Raw genomic sequence first — 18,347 nt, forward strand, 5'->3', positions numbered from 1 at the left:
CAGAAGGAGATAGAATTCTACCCGTTTTCACGTGTATTTTAAAATCATTGGTACTTAACAATTGAAACAGACTGTAACTAACGTATTCCTTTACACATTTCGTGTCGCTTCTATTCTTTTGAAGCATGCCAGCCACTTACCACCTCCGTTCCTTTCCACCTTTTTGCCTTCCTCTGTGCTGCTGTACACTGCATCTAATATAGGACCACAACCCTGCGATCGCAGCGCTTCCTCGCTTATACCTTCAAAAAGAGGGAATGCTTCGAGGTGAGATTTCATCCACTCGTGAAGATCGTGCACATCAGTGATTGTGTAGATAACTCCGCCAGGCCGAAGGGCATAAGCATATTCTGCGAGGAGTGTGGGTGAAATGATGCGAGCTTTGTGTTTACGGGACTTGAAATGAGGATCTGGGAAAAGGAAAAATATGGCAGATAGCGAATGTTTTGGGAAATAGTTCGGAAGAAATTTCATGGCGTTAGCGCGGACTATAGATACGTTTTGAAAGGATGACGAGGGTGATTGTGAGCTCGAACTCGTAGCACGCAGTGCGGCAATACGGTCGCGGACATACTCGGATACTTGAACGCGTATTTCCATCCCTTGAAGTAATGATAAATGTCAGATGATGATGGACAGAGTTTAATTGAGCTGAGTAGTGAAACCTACCGAGCATGAGGGTGTCGGGGTAGAGGGGTGCGAGGGCTATGAGCAGGCCACCAAAACCGCAACCTATGTCGGCGAACTCAGGTGATTTGCCTGTTCCAGAAAAGGCTGGATAATGCTCATTCCAGTCTACATTTTGAGGAGAACAGGGGTATTCCAGGGAGTGGTCTGAAAAAGGATTTGCATGAGCTCGCTGCCGATAATGTTTTTTCTACACAACGAACTTCCATTAAAAATTGACAAAAAATTGGGTGATTTATCTAAACGGACCTGTGGTAAAAATGCATTCTGTACTTGAGATAGGTCACTGATGTCGGATGCTCCTTCGGTTGTCCTTCTCCGTTTTCCCATCGCAGTGGAAATAGAAGAAAATGAAAGCCTGTCTATATACAAGTGATCATACAATTTGGGGCCTGAGCAGGTATAAAGTTGTGCGTTATTACTCAAGGACGGTTTTGACTGGAAAGTTTACGATTATCTCATATCGTAGCCCGCGTCTCACGTGACTTGCTCGGGTAGACCCATCTGTTCCGATATTTTCCTGCTCCGGTGTTTCGTCCTTACTACGAAAGTTTTCTCTTTCATTTACTTTCTCTGTCTCGTTTTACAATCTCCTGCAATGGCTGCATCACTTCGTTCTGTTTTTGTAAGCCCAGCGTTATTGAAACTATATTCAGTTATGTCTGACTTCTTTTTCATCAGTCACGTTCCCCTTTCGCTGCACGAACGGCCTTCCATTCGGCCCGATTTTCTTCGACGGTGTCAAAACAACCTACCCTTAAAGAACGACTATCTGAGCTTATTCCAGCAGAAATAGAAAATGTATGTTTGATCATGTCTTAATTCGGCAGATTCTGATTCAACCATCACAGGTAAAACGTATACGAGCGGAGCATGGTAAAAAAACATTCGGTCCTGTAGCCGTTGATCAGCTTTACGGGTACATATATTAATTTCAAATCCTACACTCTCACTTACTGACGTTTCGGTATAGAGGGATGAGGGGTCTTCCTGCCTTAATATGGGACGGTTCCGTTCTTGACGCAGGTATGATTCACTTTTTTTAGTTTCAGTAATAATGCTAGAGGTTCACTTCACGGTTTGCAGAGGAGGGTATTCGATTCCGGGGCAAATCTATCCCTGAATGCCAACACCTACTTCCTAAGGCACCCGGTGGCTCAGAGCCTCTCCCTGAAGGCCTATTTTGGCTTCTTGTGACAGGTGAAATCCCAACCCAGCAGCAAGTGGAGGAGCTGTCTAAAGACTGGGCTGCTCGGGCGGCCATTCCTGAGTTTGTTGAGGAGATTCTCGACAGGTGTCCACCCACCCTTCATCCTATGAGCCAATTCAGTTTGGCTGTCACAGCTGTACGTCTCAAAAATAACTGAAGTTTAGAGAGACTAAGGCCCCACCCTTCATAGCTCAACCACGATTCTGCATTTGCGAAAGCCTATCAGGACGGAATCTCCAAAAAAGAATACTGGAGTCCTACTTTTGAGGATTGCATGGACCTGTATGTCATTTCACCCTGTAATGGTATTCTTTCACAAACATCACGCATTTAGTATCGCGAAGCTTCCTAACATCGCTGGTCGCATATACCGCAATGTTTTCGGACAAGGAAAACTGCCCGCTATCGATCAGGCAAAAGATTACTCTCATAATCTCGCAGCTTTACTTGGTTTTGGCGATAACGAAGCATTTGTAGAGCTTCTGCGTCTTTATATTACCATACACAGGTATATCCTTTTTCTAACCTGCTCTAGCAAAGAAAAATGTTTAATTGGTCCTAACAGTGATCATGAAGGTGGGAACGTGTCTGCTCATACGGGCAAGCTTGTAGGCTCTGCCCTTTCAGACCCGTTCCTTGCTTTTGGTGCTTCTCTTAATGGTTTAGCTGGACCATTGCACGGCCTAGCTAACCAGGAAGTCCTCATCTGGCTGAGAAAGATGCAGGATAAGATTGGTGAGAATGCCAGCGATGAAGCTGTCAAAGACTACGTATGGTCGACTTTGAAAGGTGGTCAGGTAGTGCCCGGTTATGGCCACGCAGTCTTGCGTAAAACTGATCCTCGGTATACCGCTCAACGAGAATTTGCGATGAAGCACTTGCCAGATGATCCTCTCTTCAAGCTCGTGGGTCAGATATATAATGTTGTCCCTGATATATTGTTACAGGTAATACACATTGACTACCCTGATTTCCAATTAATCGACCTTTCCCCTTTAGGCAGGCAAAGCCAAGAACCCTTGGCCTAATGTTGATGCTCACTCCGGTGTTTTGCTAACGCACTACGGACTGACGCAAATGCAGTTCTACACAGTTTTGTTTGGAGTGTCCCGTGCCTTTGGAGTCGCTGCACAATTAATATGGGATCGTGGACTGGGTGCTCGTGAGTGGTCAAAATAATCTTGTGTGTGTCCCACCTAACAGGAGTTGTATAGCTCTCGAACGTCCCAAATCTTATTCCAGTTCTGCGATTGAAATGATGTTCAAGGATAAGCAGGCGTAGCTGTTTACATGAATGGCTGGATAGACACCGCTCTTTCAAATAAAATAATACTTCCTACTTTATTTTGTTGAAGCTATGAGTAATGGAGAGAGATTTATATACTGCCACATGATGGGCCAGCGTGGACAGAAATACAAAGCGTGAGGGGTTGCTGGATAAATGGAGGGAGGAGCCAGTCTCGATCCAGACGTTTCGGGAAGTCGCGGGACAACCCGCTCTAGGCACTACCCAATCGTAGCGGCGCGCTTGCGCCAGTCCCCGACTCTATGGTATTCGACATTTGTGTCTAGTAGATAGAAAGGATAAATGATGAATTTTAAGCAAGGTTGGGTAAAGATCGGAGGGTCTTTCGGTTCGAAACACGGCCTAAATCCTAGAGTCTCGAGGTGAGCTGAAAACCCAAGAAATTAGGAGTGCACGACACAAGCAGCGAAGCTCAAACCAACCTGTTAGGAAGTGCAATTTGCTGGGATTATCTTATCGGTGGCATGGTGTACCTTGTAAACGGTTCCAGCGCCGGAGAAGATTGCAGATATGGGGCTAATATCATTACATGGTTCCTCAGATAGAGGGTGAAAGCCTCGCTAGACCACCTCCCCATGGTTTTGACTACGTTGAAAGGTACACCTTGTAGTAAGTATTCAAGTGTGCCACCTATACAAATGCTATGGCCTTTGATGTCCGGTAAGTTTTTGGTGGCGGCTATCGAAAGAATGCGTTTTGTGAACTCTTTTTTGGAGAGCGGGTGTAGGCCTTTGGGATGTTTCCAAGCAAAGAGATGCGCTTGTGCGTTGACAAAACCGGATAAACCCGGTCTCTGCTGAAGCAGTCATTGTTCTCCATGGAGCATAGCCACCACTCCATGGAGTCACCATTGTTCTCCTAGGAGTCATTATACTATAGCGAGTAGCACCTCCGACTATAAGTAGTAGGGGGTTTAGTATAGAAATAGCTCAGTCGTTTCTATAGCCTCTTGGGCAGCGGCTGAGGTATGTTACATTACATTTATTAGAGATCACCTTAAACTAACATCCATTGTAGTTTCACATAGGTAAATAATAAAGTCGTTTCTATAGCCTCTTGGGCAGCGGCTGAGTTTCACATAGTTTTATTAGGTTATGAGCCCTGGTGCGCAAAAGCTATGCAGGAAATAATTCTTATTAGAAACGGCAACCTCGGAACCATGACCACAGCACACGATACATCCACATGTCCAGTTCTCACTGGACCCAACAATTTTCAGATATGGAAACTCCGGATCATCTCAAAGCTATGTTGGGAAAAAGTTCTCCGGGTTGTTACTGGAGAGGAGCTCAAGCCCTCACCAGGAAAACCTACCTCCTCGGAGGATCCTGAAATCACCTGGATACTTAAGGATGAGAAGGCACATGGAATCATTCAGGACCACATCTCTGATGCCCTCCTAATGAGGACTGGAGACCTCACCAGCTCCAAGGAGTTATTTGATAAACTTGTCTCACTCCATCAGACGTCCAACATTGCCTCGGCCTTCTATTCATTCCAGCAACTCACCAAATTGTCCTGGGATGGGACATCACCTATCCAGGACCACATTGCAAAAATCCGGACAATTGATTCACACCTCTCCGGAATGAAACTAGGAGTTGATACCAAACTCATAGCCTTCGCTCTTCTCCAATCTCTCCCATGCACTCTTGAATGGCAAATATTTCAGTCATTAGTAATCAACATGATTGAAGAAAATAAACTTACCTTTGATGCAGTTGAGATCTGGATCACTGCAGAAGTTGCACGACAGTCAGGGAAGGCCCCTGGAGGTTCCGAATCAGCACTCAAATCCGAGGAGAAGTGGTGTGACTTCCACACAGCTAAATCACACAACACCTTGGAGAGTTGAACACTTCAGTCAGCTGGAAAAGGTCAAAGGAAGAAGGGAAAGGAAAGACACAAAGATAAAGGAAAAGAGAAGGGAAAGGCAAATACGGCGGAGCAATCATCTGAATCTGACTCCGAGGAGGAACAGAGTCATATTGCATTGGAACATGTACATATTTCCAAGCCCCTTGCTAAACGCATTCAAGCTTACCTTGTGTGTTAGAATATACTCTGACATACCAATACTCCATAGGATAATACCTCTGATTTGTATGCCAGCCCAGTATGCAGCAGCTATTCTGTGTAAGACATCTGTGGTTGCATGTCATGTTTAAGATCCTACATTGTATAAACTTGGCCATATAGCTCAATTGGTAGAGCAACTGGCATGTATCCAGAAGATTCCAGGTTCAATCCCTGGTCTGGTCATTATCCAATTTTATCATGTTCAATTGAGAACTTCTGGGAAGTGTCTAGCCACTTGCTGAGAGCTAACAGGGACAGAACTAGAGTCCAGTATGAGTAACTATATTATCAGAGAGTACAGAATGTGTACAGTACCTAGAGTCCAGTATGAGTAACTAAAGAATAGGAATACTGGACTCTGCAATACTAGTTCGAAGTTTTGTAAACAAAGGTAAACAAATCAGCCACAAAGGCGAAATTATAGAATGCTCAGTGAATACTGAACAATACAGCAAAAGGAATAAAGAGGAAAGTGATTTAGAAAGAAGGGAAAATAGATAGCACAACTAGGTGCAGAATCACCAAAACTAACATTGTGTTGGAACCCGATAAGACCAAAACAACAATCATCATTGACTCCGGAGCAACATCTCACATGGTCCCTCACCGCTCCTGGTTTGAGCCAGGAACATACCATGTTCTGAATCCTCCGAGGACAATCAGTTTTGGGGATGAATCCTCTGTAAATGCCATTGGAATTGGAACTGTAATCCTACAAGCAACTGTTGGCAAAAAGGACTACAATATCGCACTGTTGAATGTCTTACTTGTGCCAAACTTCACTTTAGCACTTGTCTCTGTCCACAAATTGTCTAAAACGGGGTTATCAACACTTTTTCCAGCAGGGTCAAATGCTTGTGAAGTTCGGAAAAAGAAGGAACTTATCCTCACTGCCTTACACAAGCGAGGACTTTATCACATCCAAGCAAAACCCGAAATCAACCCAGAGTCAGCTTTTGCAGCAGTAGATGTAAATTCATTGCACAGGAGAATGGGACACATTGGAATGGACCACTTGCAATGAATGGTTACAAAAGGACAGCTCCAGGACATAGACACCCTTACCGGAACCCTGGAGTTTTGTGAACCTTGTGCTTTAGGAAAGATGAAGAAATTACCTTTCAAGTCCACTGGAGGAAACCGGGCCAAGCGCCCCATACAAATTGTGCACACAGACGTTGGAGGACCAATCAAACCAACTTCCAGGGAGGGTTTTTGGTACTGGATTATCATTGTAGATGATTCCTCCAAATTTCCATGGATACATTTCCTAAAACATAAAAGTGAAGCACTGGAATGATACAAGCAATGGAAAGAAGATGTCCAAACATTCTTCCAGACTCATTTGGGGGAAGAAAACTTCACTCCACTGTACACAGAATTCCTCTGGAGCAATGGGGGAGGAGAATATACTGGCAATGCATTCAAAAATCAACTCCGAGGAGATGGTGTCATCCAAGAAACTACAGCTGCAGATACTCCAGAACAAAATGGCATTGCAGAACGCATGAATCAGACATTGGCTACATTAGCAACCACTATGCTCCATGATTCCAAGCTCCCAAAGTCATTTTGGGTAGATGCCATGCAAACAGCTGCATATATCACAGCACGCAGCGCAGCATCAGGACTCCATGGAAAGACCCCATATGAAATACTGTTTAAAAGGAGAGTTGATCCAACTTTATTTTGCCCTTTTGGATGCCAAGCATATGCCTTGATTCCAAAAGACAAAAGGCAAGGGAAGTTTTACTCCAAGGGGTGCAAAGCCATAATGATTGGCTACACACATGGAAAGCAAGCCTACAAACTCCTAGACACTGAAAAACGAACTGTGTTTTCCAGTCGGCATGTCATATTCAATGAATCCGGAAAGGTACAAAAGAACAACACTGCTCCATGGAACACAGACACTAGCACAGATTAGTGGGAGGGACTCATTCCAGAGAATGCTCACTATCCAGACCAAAATACATTGGAGGAGGATGATCCTGACCCTCGGATCCGAGATCCAAATGAATTGCAAATGGAACCACATCTTCAAGGAGATGTTCCACAAGCAATAGAACTATATCAGCATGAAGATGTTCCGAGAGCAGTGGGGCAACGCCTCCGTGGAGACGTTTCAAGAGCAGTGGGAGCACCTGATCAACTAAGACACCCTCCACAACAGTTTCTACAACCGAGACCTGAACACTAGCCATCTTCAGAATGGAAACCCAAAGTAGAGTCACGGTCAGTGGGAGGACAGCCCCTCAACATACAGCCAGCTGATATGGAAACAGTCCGAATACAGCTAGACAGCCTGTCCATTGGATCAGCTTTTGGAAGGCATACAACACCTCCGAGGAGTCATCCAACGCCTCTGAGGAGTGATTCAACACCTTCAGGAGTGAGTGGGGCAACACACACACAAATGTGTCTACTCCCTGAAGTACCTGCACAAGTTCCTAAAAGAGCAGTCATGCCTGCTGAAGTCCTAGGAGTACGCAGAAGCAGTCGCCAGACCCGTCCTGCAGACAAAAACCGAGATTATCAAAGGACTCTAGATGAGGAACAGTCTCGAAAAGAGCAGCATGACAACTCCATGGAGAAACCTAACACTCCTGAGGTTCATGAAGAAACATCTGATACAGAGGAGACATTCTTTGCTGGAATAGCAAGTACTGGTCCATCTAACACAGACCTTCCAAGGACACTAAAGGAAGCCTTATCACGTCCGGATGGAGAATTATGGAAGTCTGCCTTGGAGGAGGAACTCCTAAGTCTCAATAATAATGCAGTATATGACACTGTTCCACTTCCGAAGGGAGTGAAACCCATTACATCAAAACCTGTGTTCCGGATTAAGTTTGATCAAAACGGAAACATTGAGAGATACAAACTCTGGATTGTTGCACGAGGTTTTACTCAAAGGGAGGGGATTGATTACCAGGAGGTTTTTGCTCTGGTTGCAAACTTAGAGTCAATCCAAATTATTCTAGCCCTGGCAGCAAAGTACGACCTAGAACTTGATCAAATGGATGTATCCACAGCTTATCTCAATGGAGAACTTGAAGAAGAACTGTACATGCTTCCTCCAGGGGGTGTTTTTATCCAACCTGGATACTGCTGGAGATTGAAGAAATCCATCTATGGGTTAAAACAAGCTGGTCGTACATGGAACAAAACTTTTGATCGCAAGCTCCAGGAGCTCGGCTTCACAAGACTAAATGCAGAAACATGTCTCTATGTATTCCGGGACAACAAACAAATATGATTTGTTGTTGTCTATGTAGATGACCTCCTCTTAAGAGCTTCATCCTGAAAGTTCATGGATATCACAAAAGCCAAACTTGAATCCATATTCAAAATGCGGGACCTTGGAAAAGCAAAATACATCCTCAGAATAGAAATCCAACGTGATTGTTCAAACAAAACAATATCTCTATTGCAACGCCATTATATTGACACAGTCCTGGAGCGTACTAGAATGAAGAACTGCAAACCAGTATGGACACCAATGGCCCATGGATCAAAACTCCTCACAAATGCTCCAGGGGAAGATATTGTGCAACACGAGATGCATATTAAAGGGCGTCAAGTGTTACAATAACACAATTTTCGGACCTTTCCTTCTTTTTCATTCTCCGCTTTAAAGTTGTACACTTTAGCTTTCACACATGGTGCCACGCGGCACTTCCCCTTTTGTTCAAAACTCCTCTTTCTCGCGCCGCATTGCCTTCTTCTTATTTTTAGATTCAACTCTCTCATACAGTGGAGCTGGTCATGCGGGCTAGGCCCCATGACAATATCAGCCACTAACTTTATCAACTGTACAGTACATAAGTACAAACATTCTTCATTACTATATATACCCCAATAGATCCAGGAGACTACTTAGCGAGTCCTCCTGTTGTTTACCAACAAACTCTCTGCAGCTTAAGGGGTAACCACTCCCCGTTCACTACCTTTATAGTGTGTTCCTGTGTGCGCCAGAGTAACTAACTCTTGGTTGTTACATCAAGTGTCATACCTCTCAATTGTAGGCTCCCTCATGTATGCCATGCTCAGAACCTGCCCAGACATTGCCTATGTTGTTGGAATACTAAGCAGACATAGCTCAGCTCCAAGGAGCCATCACTGGGAAGCTGCAAAATGTGTCCTCCGATATCTGAAAGCAACCAAGGACATGGAACTACGATATAATGGCACAGATGTCTCCATGGACATGGATTTCTATGGATATTTGGATGCAGATTGGTCTGGAGACCCAGACACGTCTCGATCAACATCAGGCTTTGCTTTTATCACCATCCGAGGGAGCAATCTCCTGGACAAGCAAAAGGCAAAACATGGTAGCTTTATCCTCCACGGAGTCAGAGTACATTGGATTGAGCAATGCTGGACAACACTTTGCATGGCTTCGGACATTTTTTGAAGAAATTGGACATGCTCAAAATAGACTACAACATTGCACTGTGACAATCAAGCAGCTATTATTCTTACACGAGATCCACAGTTCCGTGCTCGCACAAAACACATTCAACGGAAATATCATTTTATCCGAGATGACTTAGTATCAAAGCCAGAGGCAGTAATCAGATATGTTCCTACAGGAGATATGGTTGCCGACATTCTCACTAAACCCCTCACTCACAAAAAACACTGGAAATTCTCTAAAGCTATGGGACTACGGTTGCACTCAAGTGGGAGTGAAAAAACCGGATAAACCTGGTCTCTGCTGAAGCAGCCATTGTTCTCTATAGAGCATAGCCACCACTCCATGGAGTCACCATTGTTCTCCTAGGAGCACAATTGTACTTCTAGGAGTCATTATACTATAGCGAGTAGCACCTCCGACTATAAGTAGTAGGGGGTTTAGTATAGAAATAGCTCAGTCGTTTCTATAGCCTCTTGGGCAGCGGCTGAGTTTCACATAGTTTTATTATGCGTATGCTTTGTTGACTCAGATGTGGTTTGAGAGCTTTCTTTGGGTCTGAAAGATTGTCTTGAGTCACCCATTGTGCATCTTCTCCCTCGGTTGGAGATGATTTTGTGGATGGGATGTGAAATTTGGTCACTTGAAGGTTATTTCTATCTCTTACTTTGGAGATGTTTGCGCTGGTTACATGTTTATTGGGATTAAATTCCTTGATGGTGGGAACTGTGAATTCTTCGAGTCTGGCAACGGAGTAGAAGACTGTGGTTAGGCATGCGTAAACTGCGGCATCTAGTGTTACAACCAAGAGTTTAGTTACTTAACTTAGGATAGGACCAAGTTAGTTGTGGGTAAACAACAGGAGGACTCGCTGAAGAGTCTCCTTGATCTATTGGGGTATATATATACTACAGTTTGTTTGTACACGTGTACTGTACAGTTAATGGAGGCAGTGGCTGATGATGTCATGGGGCACAGCCTGTGTAACCAGCCACTTCAGGCAGCCAAAGTTTTAGGGCTCTTAGCTTGATCATAATCTCCAAACCTATGGGGCTAGTAGCTCCCTGGAGCATGGTATACTGTGGTACACTTTCAAGTCAGGTGGGATATCCCAGAACATAGGCCGGGATATCCCAGAGCATATGGGATGTCCCAGAAATGTTGACTGGGATAATCCATGAGTGCTGGGATAACCTGTGAGTGCCGGGATAACCCATGAGTGTTGGGATATCCCAGATAGATGAATAAAATGATTATGTATATATACAATGCTAAAGGTGGAAATCTCAATATATTGTAGAGCATATGGGCTTGTCAACAACATGTTATGATGTTGCTTACAATGTTTGTATGTGGTTTTCTCACAAATTAACTATTAGTGTTTTGGCCTACAAGTAACCTATGAAGTTTGTATATGAATAATACAGCAAATTTTGCAAGTTTTGATATGTTATAGAGCCTATAGGGTTGTCAACAAAATATTATAACATTGCTTATAAAGTTTGTAAGTGGTTTTCTCAGAAATCAACAATTAGTGTTTTGGCCTATAAATGATCTATAGAGTTTGTGTATGAAAATTGTAGTAAGTTTTGCAAGTTTTGATATGTTGTAGAGTATATAGGGTTGTCAACAAAATGTTATAACATTGCTTACAAAAGGTAGCACGCTCATCTGTACATGCCAGAATCAATGCTGATCTATGTGGTGTGATAGTGAGTTTTCTGAGATTGTGTTCTTGCCAAGACCTTATGTTCTGAGAGGTGTTGGTTGTAGGAACATGTCTGCTAAGCAGTGAAAGGGTGGGGACCTATATGAACACTCAAAATTTTGTGTCATGGGGTTACAAGGCTGAATAAACAGCCATCTATAAGAAGTCATGGCAAATAATCAATTTGAAAACTTTACTCAATATCAAATTTTCTTAATTAGTGGATGGAGACTTGATGGATTTGAACACTTTCTATTCAGCACACAAATCACCATACCAGGGTGGAAGTTCAGTGTCACATGTCACACCCCTCTGAACACCTGGTTGAAACAGTACAGTAGAGTATATGCCCAAAGTATAAAGAGTTTTGGTAAATAATATACTGTATTATTTTGACATTATATATGTGGGGTTTTTAGTGTGATATATTATAATGATAGGTTTGTGTATTTATCAGTGGTTGTGATGCATGATAAACCTAGGTCAAAATAGTACAGTATACACCTACTGTAATTCTTTCTTATCATGCAAGGAAAGGAATATTTTCAAGGTATATTGTAATATATTGATGTTAAGTTTATTGCATTGTCACACCACTTTTTCATTCACCTGCATATATTATTATACATGAAGCATTGTTTAGACTAAAAATACATCATAGAGATAGAAGTAACTTTGTGGAGGAAAACATTGCAACCTGTATAGTAAAAAAGCTGGTGTTACAATTCTTGAGATAATATACTAGGTGTTTTTTATGGTGTTTGTAGCTGTTAGTAATCATGTTTCACTGTGGGAATCAACCTATATTAGCTAGACTTGCAGTGTGATCTTATGGCGAATTTTTTGTAAAAATTTACCGTTTATATCTAAGGAAAATATGAAGTAAATTTTTAAAATATAATCCCTAATATCATTTGCCTGTCCTCACAGCTTTGATTCTGGTATTTTTAGTAAAATCATCATCCTACTGTCTCATATATTATAGAGAAAATATTTAAAAAATAATCATGCTTGAGGCAGGCAACATACAGAGAATGTTTTGAAGATAATATTTATAAAATTCTCCAAGGATCCACTCTAAATTGCATTATCATTGATCCTAAGCATTTATTATGAAACATTTCAAACCAATATCTTCCTTATATTCAACCTTTATCCACAGCATTTTTTTGAAATTATTTCTAATTATCTTCCAGACTGTTTTCATCCTCAAACTGCAGCTTTGATTCACAATCAAAGCTGCAGTCCGATGATGAACACATCACGTGTGACATGATTCCTTGCGTGACTACTTTTTTGAAATTTGATTGGATCCTGTCAGCCGAGTTGTTCTGAATCTTATCTAAATGCTTGTCGCCTTTACACCATCATCATGATGTTGAAGCTGCCTCGGTCAGTGGATCAACACTTTGTGTTGCATAAAAAGGTGAGCAAAGCACCCCACAATTTATCCTCCAGCTAATGTCTATGTATCTGAAATTCAGGTCCTTTTGGAACATTCACGCTATGGTGAGCACCACACTTGAAAGTGACCACGGTCAACATCCATGATCCTGATCATGAGGTCCAAAGCTGCACTGAGATGCCTGGAAGACAAGGTTGTCGATGGTACAATTCTTCTCCTATATTACATTCCAATATCCTCTGGGTAACTATCTGATTTCAGCAAAAAAAAAGCAAATGTTTGCCTTCTATCATAGGGTTGCCCTACTCATCATCATCTTGATTATACTGGCCCTCATCATCTTGATCATGACACATGGAGCTGCACTAAAATGCTTGGGAGGGTACTTTATATTTTCTGTTGAATTTACTAACACAATCTGTTTAAGCTCATGAGTATTCTGCATCCAAAACCATCCATATGTTCTAAGGTAGTGCTCACTTCTTTTTGTGATTTTTTGTTTGCACTTGTTCACTCATATTCAATAAATCCACAACATATAGGGCCTCATACCCTCATCCTGAACTACAACACAGTCTTGCTGGAAATCGTTCATCATGTCCCAGGATGTAAGTGCCTTCATTTTCAAAGGTCGTTCTGGCTTACCATTTGTCATTTGCAGTATGGATTTCTATATGGTGCGGTGTCGATGATGAGAACTGTTGTTAGAAAAAAACACACACAAAAACAAACTAACACACAATCCTCCCAGATTCCACGGAACTTGTTTATGGGCTTTGCTAGAACAGTGGAGTGGTCTGGTTGTTTGTGGGGTGGTACATTGTCATGCACCAAAGTTGAGTGGTAGCATGGACAGGTGTAAAAGCCTTATCCCCTATACCGAACTAACGGAGGGATGAAGACCTTAAATCGACAAGTAGCGTCACAAGTAATCGATTGAGAAGTAATCAACAACTAAGGAAAATATGTACATGGGTGTTCACTATATATACGTTTCTGAGAGTCAGCCATGAGGCGCTGACTGACATAACATGCAGTAGCCATGAGGCGCTGACTGATGTTCTTTGTAATAGTTCTAGGCTCTTTGTCACGTGATGGTCACGTGATCTGATATAGCTAAGTATTATGTTATCCGCGCTAATAGCAGCAGCTTAACATATTATATCTGTCATGTGATTATCTACTAAAGAAAATGAAAAAGGAACTAGCGCTCTGGTTCAGGTTGTGACATTACCCCCTCCTTAGGACTTTCGTCTCGAAAGTAGGGGTCCATTTTTCCGTTTTCCCAATTGAACAATTGTTTTCGGACTCTAGTCGTTGTGAAGTTTTCGAATGGTTGGAAATGTAATTGGAATCGTATCCGTCGAGGTGCACTAGGGTTGTTATGTGGAATGTTTTTACTTTGTCGGGTGAGTTGTTTAGGTGTTGTTCGGGTTCCCATGTGCGTTCCTCTTTTGGATAATTCTTCCAATGTACTAAATATTCCAATTTTCCTCTTTTTAGACGTGAGTCTAGAACTTCTTTGACTTCATATTCTTCTTGTCCGTCTACTATTACCGGCGGTATCGGTTTAGGTTTCTGTTGGGAAGGGAATTGTGGTTCTTTGTATGGCGTGAGTTTTATCTCGTTAAAGACCGGATGAATGGGCCGCCATGTCGGTGGTAATGCTAGTTTATAGGCCGATTCACCTATCTTTTCCAGTATCTCGAACGGGCCGTGTCTCTTATCGTCTAGTTTCTTAGCTGGTTGATCCGTTGAGATATTTGTTGCTTCCACATACACCTTATCTCCTACTCTATATTCCACTGCTTCTCTTTTCTTCTTATCGTACTGCCTCTTCATCTGTTCAGCTGCCTTTTGCAGCGACTCTTCTGCTTTCTTTCTCGTTTCTATCATTCTTTTTACGAAATCTTCCACATTTTCGTTCTTCACTCCCACTTTCACTACTTCCTGTGTTCTCGGATGATGTCCATGATTCAAGTAGAACGGGCTATATCCCGTTGCAGAATGTTGTTTGTTATTGTAAGAGAATTCTGCTAGGGTAAGCCATTCTGCCCAATCATCTTGTTTATGGTTTACGAAGATTCTGAGATACTGCTCTATCTCTTGATTGATCCTCTCCGTTTGTCCATCCGTTTGTGGGTGCCAAGCTGTTGATGGGTTTGCTTTTATCTGAAGAAGCATATGTAGATCTTTCATGAATTTTGAAACGAACTGCGGTCCTCGATCTGAGATGATCTTTTCGGGTATGCCGTGGTTTCTGAATACATGATCTCTAAATAATCGTGCCACTCCTTCCGATGTGATTTCCATCTGCGTGGGAATTACCTTGATCATTTTTGTAAACCGATCTACTATTACCATTATCATGTTATATCCATTTGACTCTGGTAATGGTCCGATCAGATCTACCGATATGATCTGCCACGGTTTATCCGGGATCTCGTTTGGATGGAGCGGTGCTGCTTTCTTTTTATGGTCTGTCTTGGTTCTTTGGCAGACTTCGCATCCATCTACGTATCTCGTGATATCTCTGTCCATATAGGGCCACCAGTATTGTCGAGTGATTAGTTCTTTTGTCTTATATCTTCCTGGATGACCTGCAATGACGGAGTCGTGGTTTCGTCGGATGATTTCTTCCCTTAACGCGGCATCTTTTGGTACATAGATTCTGCCTTTGAATACTATGCAACCGTCTTCGTCTAGCCATCCATCCTCTCTCCTCTCTATCTTTCCTTTCATTTTTTTTATCAGTTCATCCACGTTTCCTTTTCTCTTTGTGATCCATTTTGAGATTTCCAGCTCTCTCTCTTGGCTGTCTGCGATCTTTTGTCTTTGTTCTGGAGAGAGAGTCATTCTTACAAATAGTTTCTCATCCAGTAGCACGACGTCTTTGTTGTCGTTTTCTCCTTTGTTATGATCTGATCGCCTCGAGAGAAGATCTGCTTTTATATGCTTCCTTCCTGGCATATGATATATTGTGAAATGATACTGGCTTAACTCCGTCATCCACCGCGCCTGTCTCCTATTCAACTTCTCTGGTTCTTTGAAATACAGCAGATTTTGATGATCTGTCCATATCTCAAATTCCTCTTCTGCGTCTATTAAGTAATGTCTCCATTCGTTAAGTGCCGTCATGATGGCAAGAAGTTCTTTGTCATAGATCTCGTAATTGCGTTCTGTGGGGTTCAACGCTTTGGAGAGGTATGCAATTGGCTTCCAGTCATCCTTTTGTCTTTGTGATAAGACAGCACCCATAGCGAAGTCACTACTGTCCGCTTCTACTTTGTATTGGCCATGTGGTACTGGGAGAGCTAACACTGGGGCTGAAGCTACGCATTGTTTCAGTGTTTTAAATGCTTCGTGTTGTTCATTCCCCCAAATGAAGTCCTCTTTTCCCGTTAACTTGGTCAATGGTTTGGCTACTTCCCCGAAGCCTTCTATGAATCTTCTATAGAAGTTTACAAATCCCAAGAATGCTTGTATCTCCTTCTTATTTTTGCACTCTGGCCATTTGCTAATTCCTTCTACTTTTACCGGATCCATGCAAATTTCGTTCTCTGAGATGATCAGTCCCAGGTATTCTACTTCTGTCTGTTCGAAATCGCATTTTTCTGGTTTAAGATAGAGATGATTCTTTCTTAGGATTTCTAACACACGTTGCGTCGTTGCTCGGTGCATTTTTATATCCTTGGTGAATATCATAATATCGTCTAGATATATGATCACTAACCCTTCATCTATCAACTCTTTGAAAAGCGTGTTCATCATTGTTTGGAACGTGGCGGGGGAATTTGTCAGTCCGAAGAACATGACTAATGGTTCAAATAACCCTCGATTTGTCCTAAACGCCGCTTTATGCTCGTCTCCTTCTCTCATTCGGATATTATTATATCCCCATCTTACGTCCAGTTTTGTGAAGTACTTTGCTCCACTCAACTTGTCTACTAGTTCTCCGATCAATGGAAGTGGATATCTATTTTTGATAGTGATATCATTTAACTTCCTATAATCTTGAACCGGTCTTAACTTTCCGTCTTTCTTTTTTATGAAGAAGAATGGGGATGTGAACTGGGACTTCGATGGTCTTATCCGTCCCGATTTTAGATTCTCTTTTAGGAACGCATCTAGTTCTTCTTGTTCTCCCCTTGCCAATAGATAGATCTTGCAATCTAGGGAGTGATCTCCCGGTATAAGTTCAATTGCGTGATCCCATTGCCTTCTTTCAGGTAACGTGTCAAACTCCTTTTTATCAAATACGTCTTTGTATTGATGAAGGTGTGCTGGCACTATCTTTTCAAATCCTCCTTCTTTTCGATCCTTGCCTGCGGCTTCTGCTAGCTTCTGTGCCATTGTGCCTTGGGCTCTGATATGGTAATATTGATCGTTGATCGTGGCATCTTCGAAATTATGGAGGTTTACCTGTATCATCCGCTCGTCTTCTCCTAGTTCCTCAAAGAATATTTCCGGATCCTCCTCTGGATCAGAGATCCGGATTCTCGGCCTGCATTCTTCGGGACATCTTTCAAAGGTCAACTTTGATTCTTTCCAGTCTATCTTGGGATTGTGTTTGTTTAACCACTCATGTCCTAGAAACATTTTTCCGTTACCCAGATTGGTTACGGCAAGATGTATCTTCTCAATGTGTCCGTCGATTTCCATGAGCAGTGTTACAAATTCATTGATGGCTCCGTTCTTATTAAGAGTTCCATCTGCATTGTAGACTGGAATAGGTCTCGGTATCTTCCTTGTCTCGTATCTTTTGTCTTTAACAAATTGGGAGTCAATGCAACTCCCCGTGCATCCACTATCCAATAGTGCTTCGACTGTTTCTGTTTGGAGAGTATCTAACGTAGTAAGCTTACATTTTACGTTCATTTGATTGCCTTGGGTGCCCCTGATGTACTTTTTTGGGGAGGCAATCTCTATGATCGCTTGTATTGCTTCTACTTTTGGTAACCGGTTAATTTCTTTTATCGTTTCCCGGGTTACTTCTCTCGCTCTTTTCTTATGTGTCCAGGCACTCAGAATCCCAATGGATCTTTCTTCCTTTTGGTCTCTTAGCCTGTCTACTACCCACTCTGGGGTCCAAACTTCTGTTCTAGGTTTTTTTAAAGGGGTTCCTGACCTTTCTTCTACAGTCTCTGCTGTGTTTTCCTCCGTAGAGTTCACCGCATCGGGTGTAGGAATCTTAGTATCTATCGTAAATGCTGCGCCTTCTAGCGATTTGCCCGCCGTCGGAACTGCGGATGTCTCATCACTCTGCGCCGCTTTTACTCTAGTTGCATCTTTTTTGTTTCGGATTTCTTTCTTTGTCTGGGTGGAAATAGTTTTATTGACATCCGCGCTAAAGCTGCAGCTTAACAATTCTGAGTCGTACATATCTACAGTCAAAGGAAGAAATCGATTTGAAACATCTTTAGGCTCAGTCGGTCGATGCGGTACCGCTGGCCTTTTTAAAAACCCTCTAGGAGTTTTTCCCTCTCTTCTTTCGTCATCTTTTCTAAGAATTCTCGGACATTAAATTGTGGC

General features: G+C 42.4%; 3 protein-coding genes across 3 annotated transcripts; 2 read left to right on the plus strand and 1 right to left on the minus strand.

The window, feature by feature from the left end:
* Positions 1 to 7: 7 nt before the first annotated feature.
* SERLADRAFT_491683 (guanine-N7--methyltransferase) lies at positions 8 to 1,117 on the minus strand (the record flags this gene model as incomplete). The annotated part of the gene is made up of 3 exons (XM_007319044.1): positions 8 to 602; positions 670 to 877; positions 937 to 1,117. 3 exons carry the CDS (start codon positions 1,015 to 1,017, stop codon positions 91 to 93), a joined length of 801 nt encoding a protein of 266 aa, XP_007319106.1.
* Positions 1,118 to 1,214: 97 nt separating this feature from the next.
* On the plus strand, positions 1,215 to 3,285 carry SERLADRAFT_468153 (uncharacterized protein; the record flags this gene model as incomplete). Its single annotated transcript, XM_007318546.1, has 10 exons — positions 1,215 to 1,312; positions 1,369 to 1,488; positions 1,539 to 1,606; positions 1,661 to 1,713; positions 1,774 to 2,033; positions 2,088 to 2,179; positions 2,232 to 2,405; positions 2,463 to 2,844; positions 2,897 to 3,059; positions 3,112 to 3,285. The coding sequence occupies 10 exons, from the start codon at positions 1,286 to 1,288 to the stop codon at positions 3,177 to 3,179; spliced, it is 1,407 nt and encodes a 468-aa protein (XP_007318608.1).
* A 3,283-nt stretch (positions 3,286 to 6,568) lies between these two features.
* SERLADRAFT_390105 (uncharacterized protein) lies at positions 6,569 to 6,793 on the plus strand (the record flags this gene model as incomplete). The annotated part of the gene is made up of 1 exon (XM_007318547.1): positions 6,569 to 6,793. A coding segment is annotated over one exon (225 nt), but the record flags the coding sequence as incomplete, so codon positions are not given.
* Between the last annotated feature and the right edge of the window lie 11,554 nt (positions 6,794 to 18,347).

Source organism: Serpula lacrymans, assembly GCF_000218685.1.
Source record: "Serpula lacrymans var. lacrymans S7.9 unplaced genomic scaffold SERLAscaffold_7, whole genome shotgun sequence".
NCBI lineage: Eukaryota > Fungi > Basidiomycota > Agaricomycetes > Boletales > Serpulaceae > Serpula > Serpula lacrymans.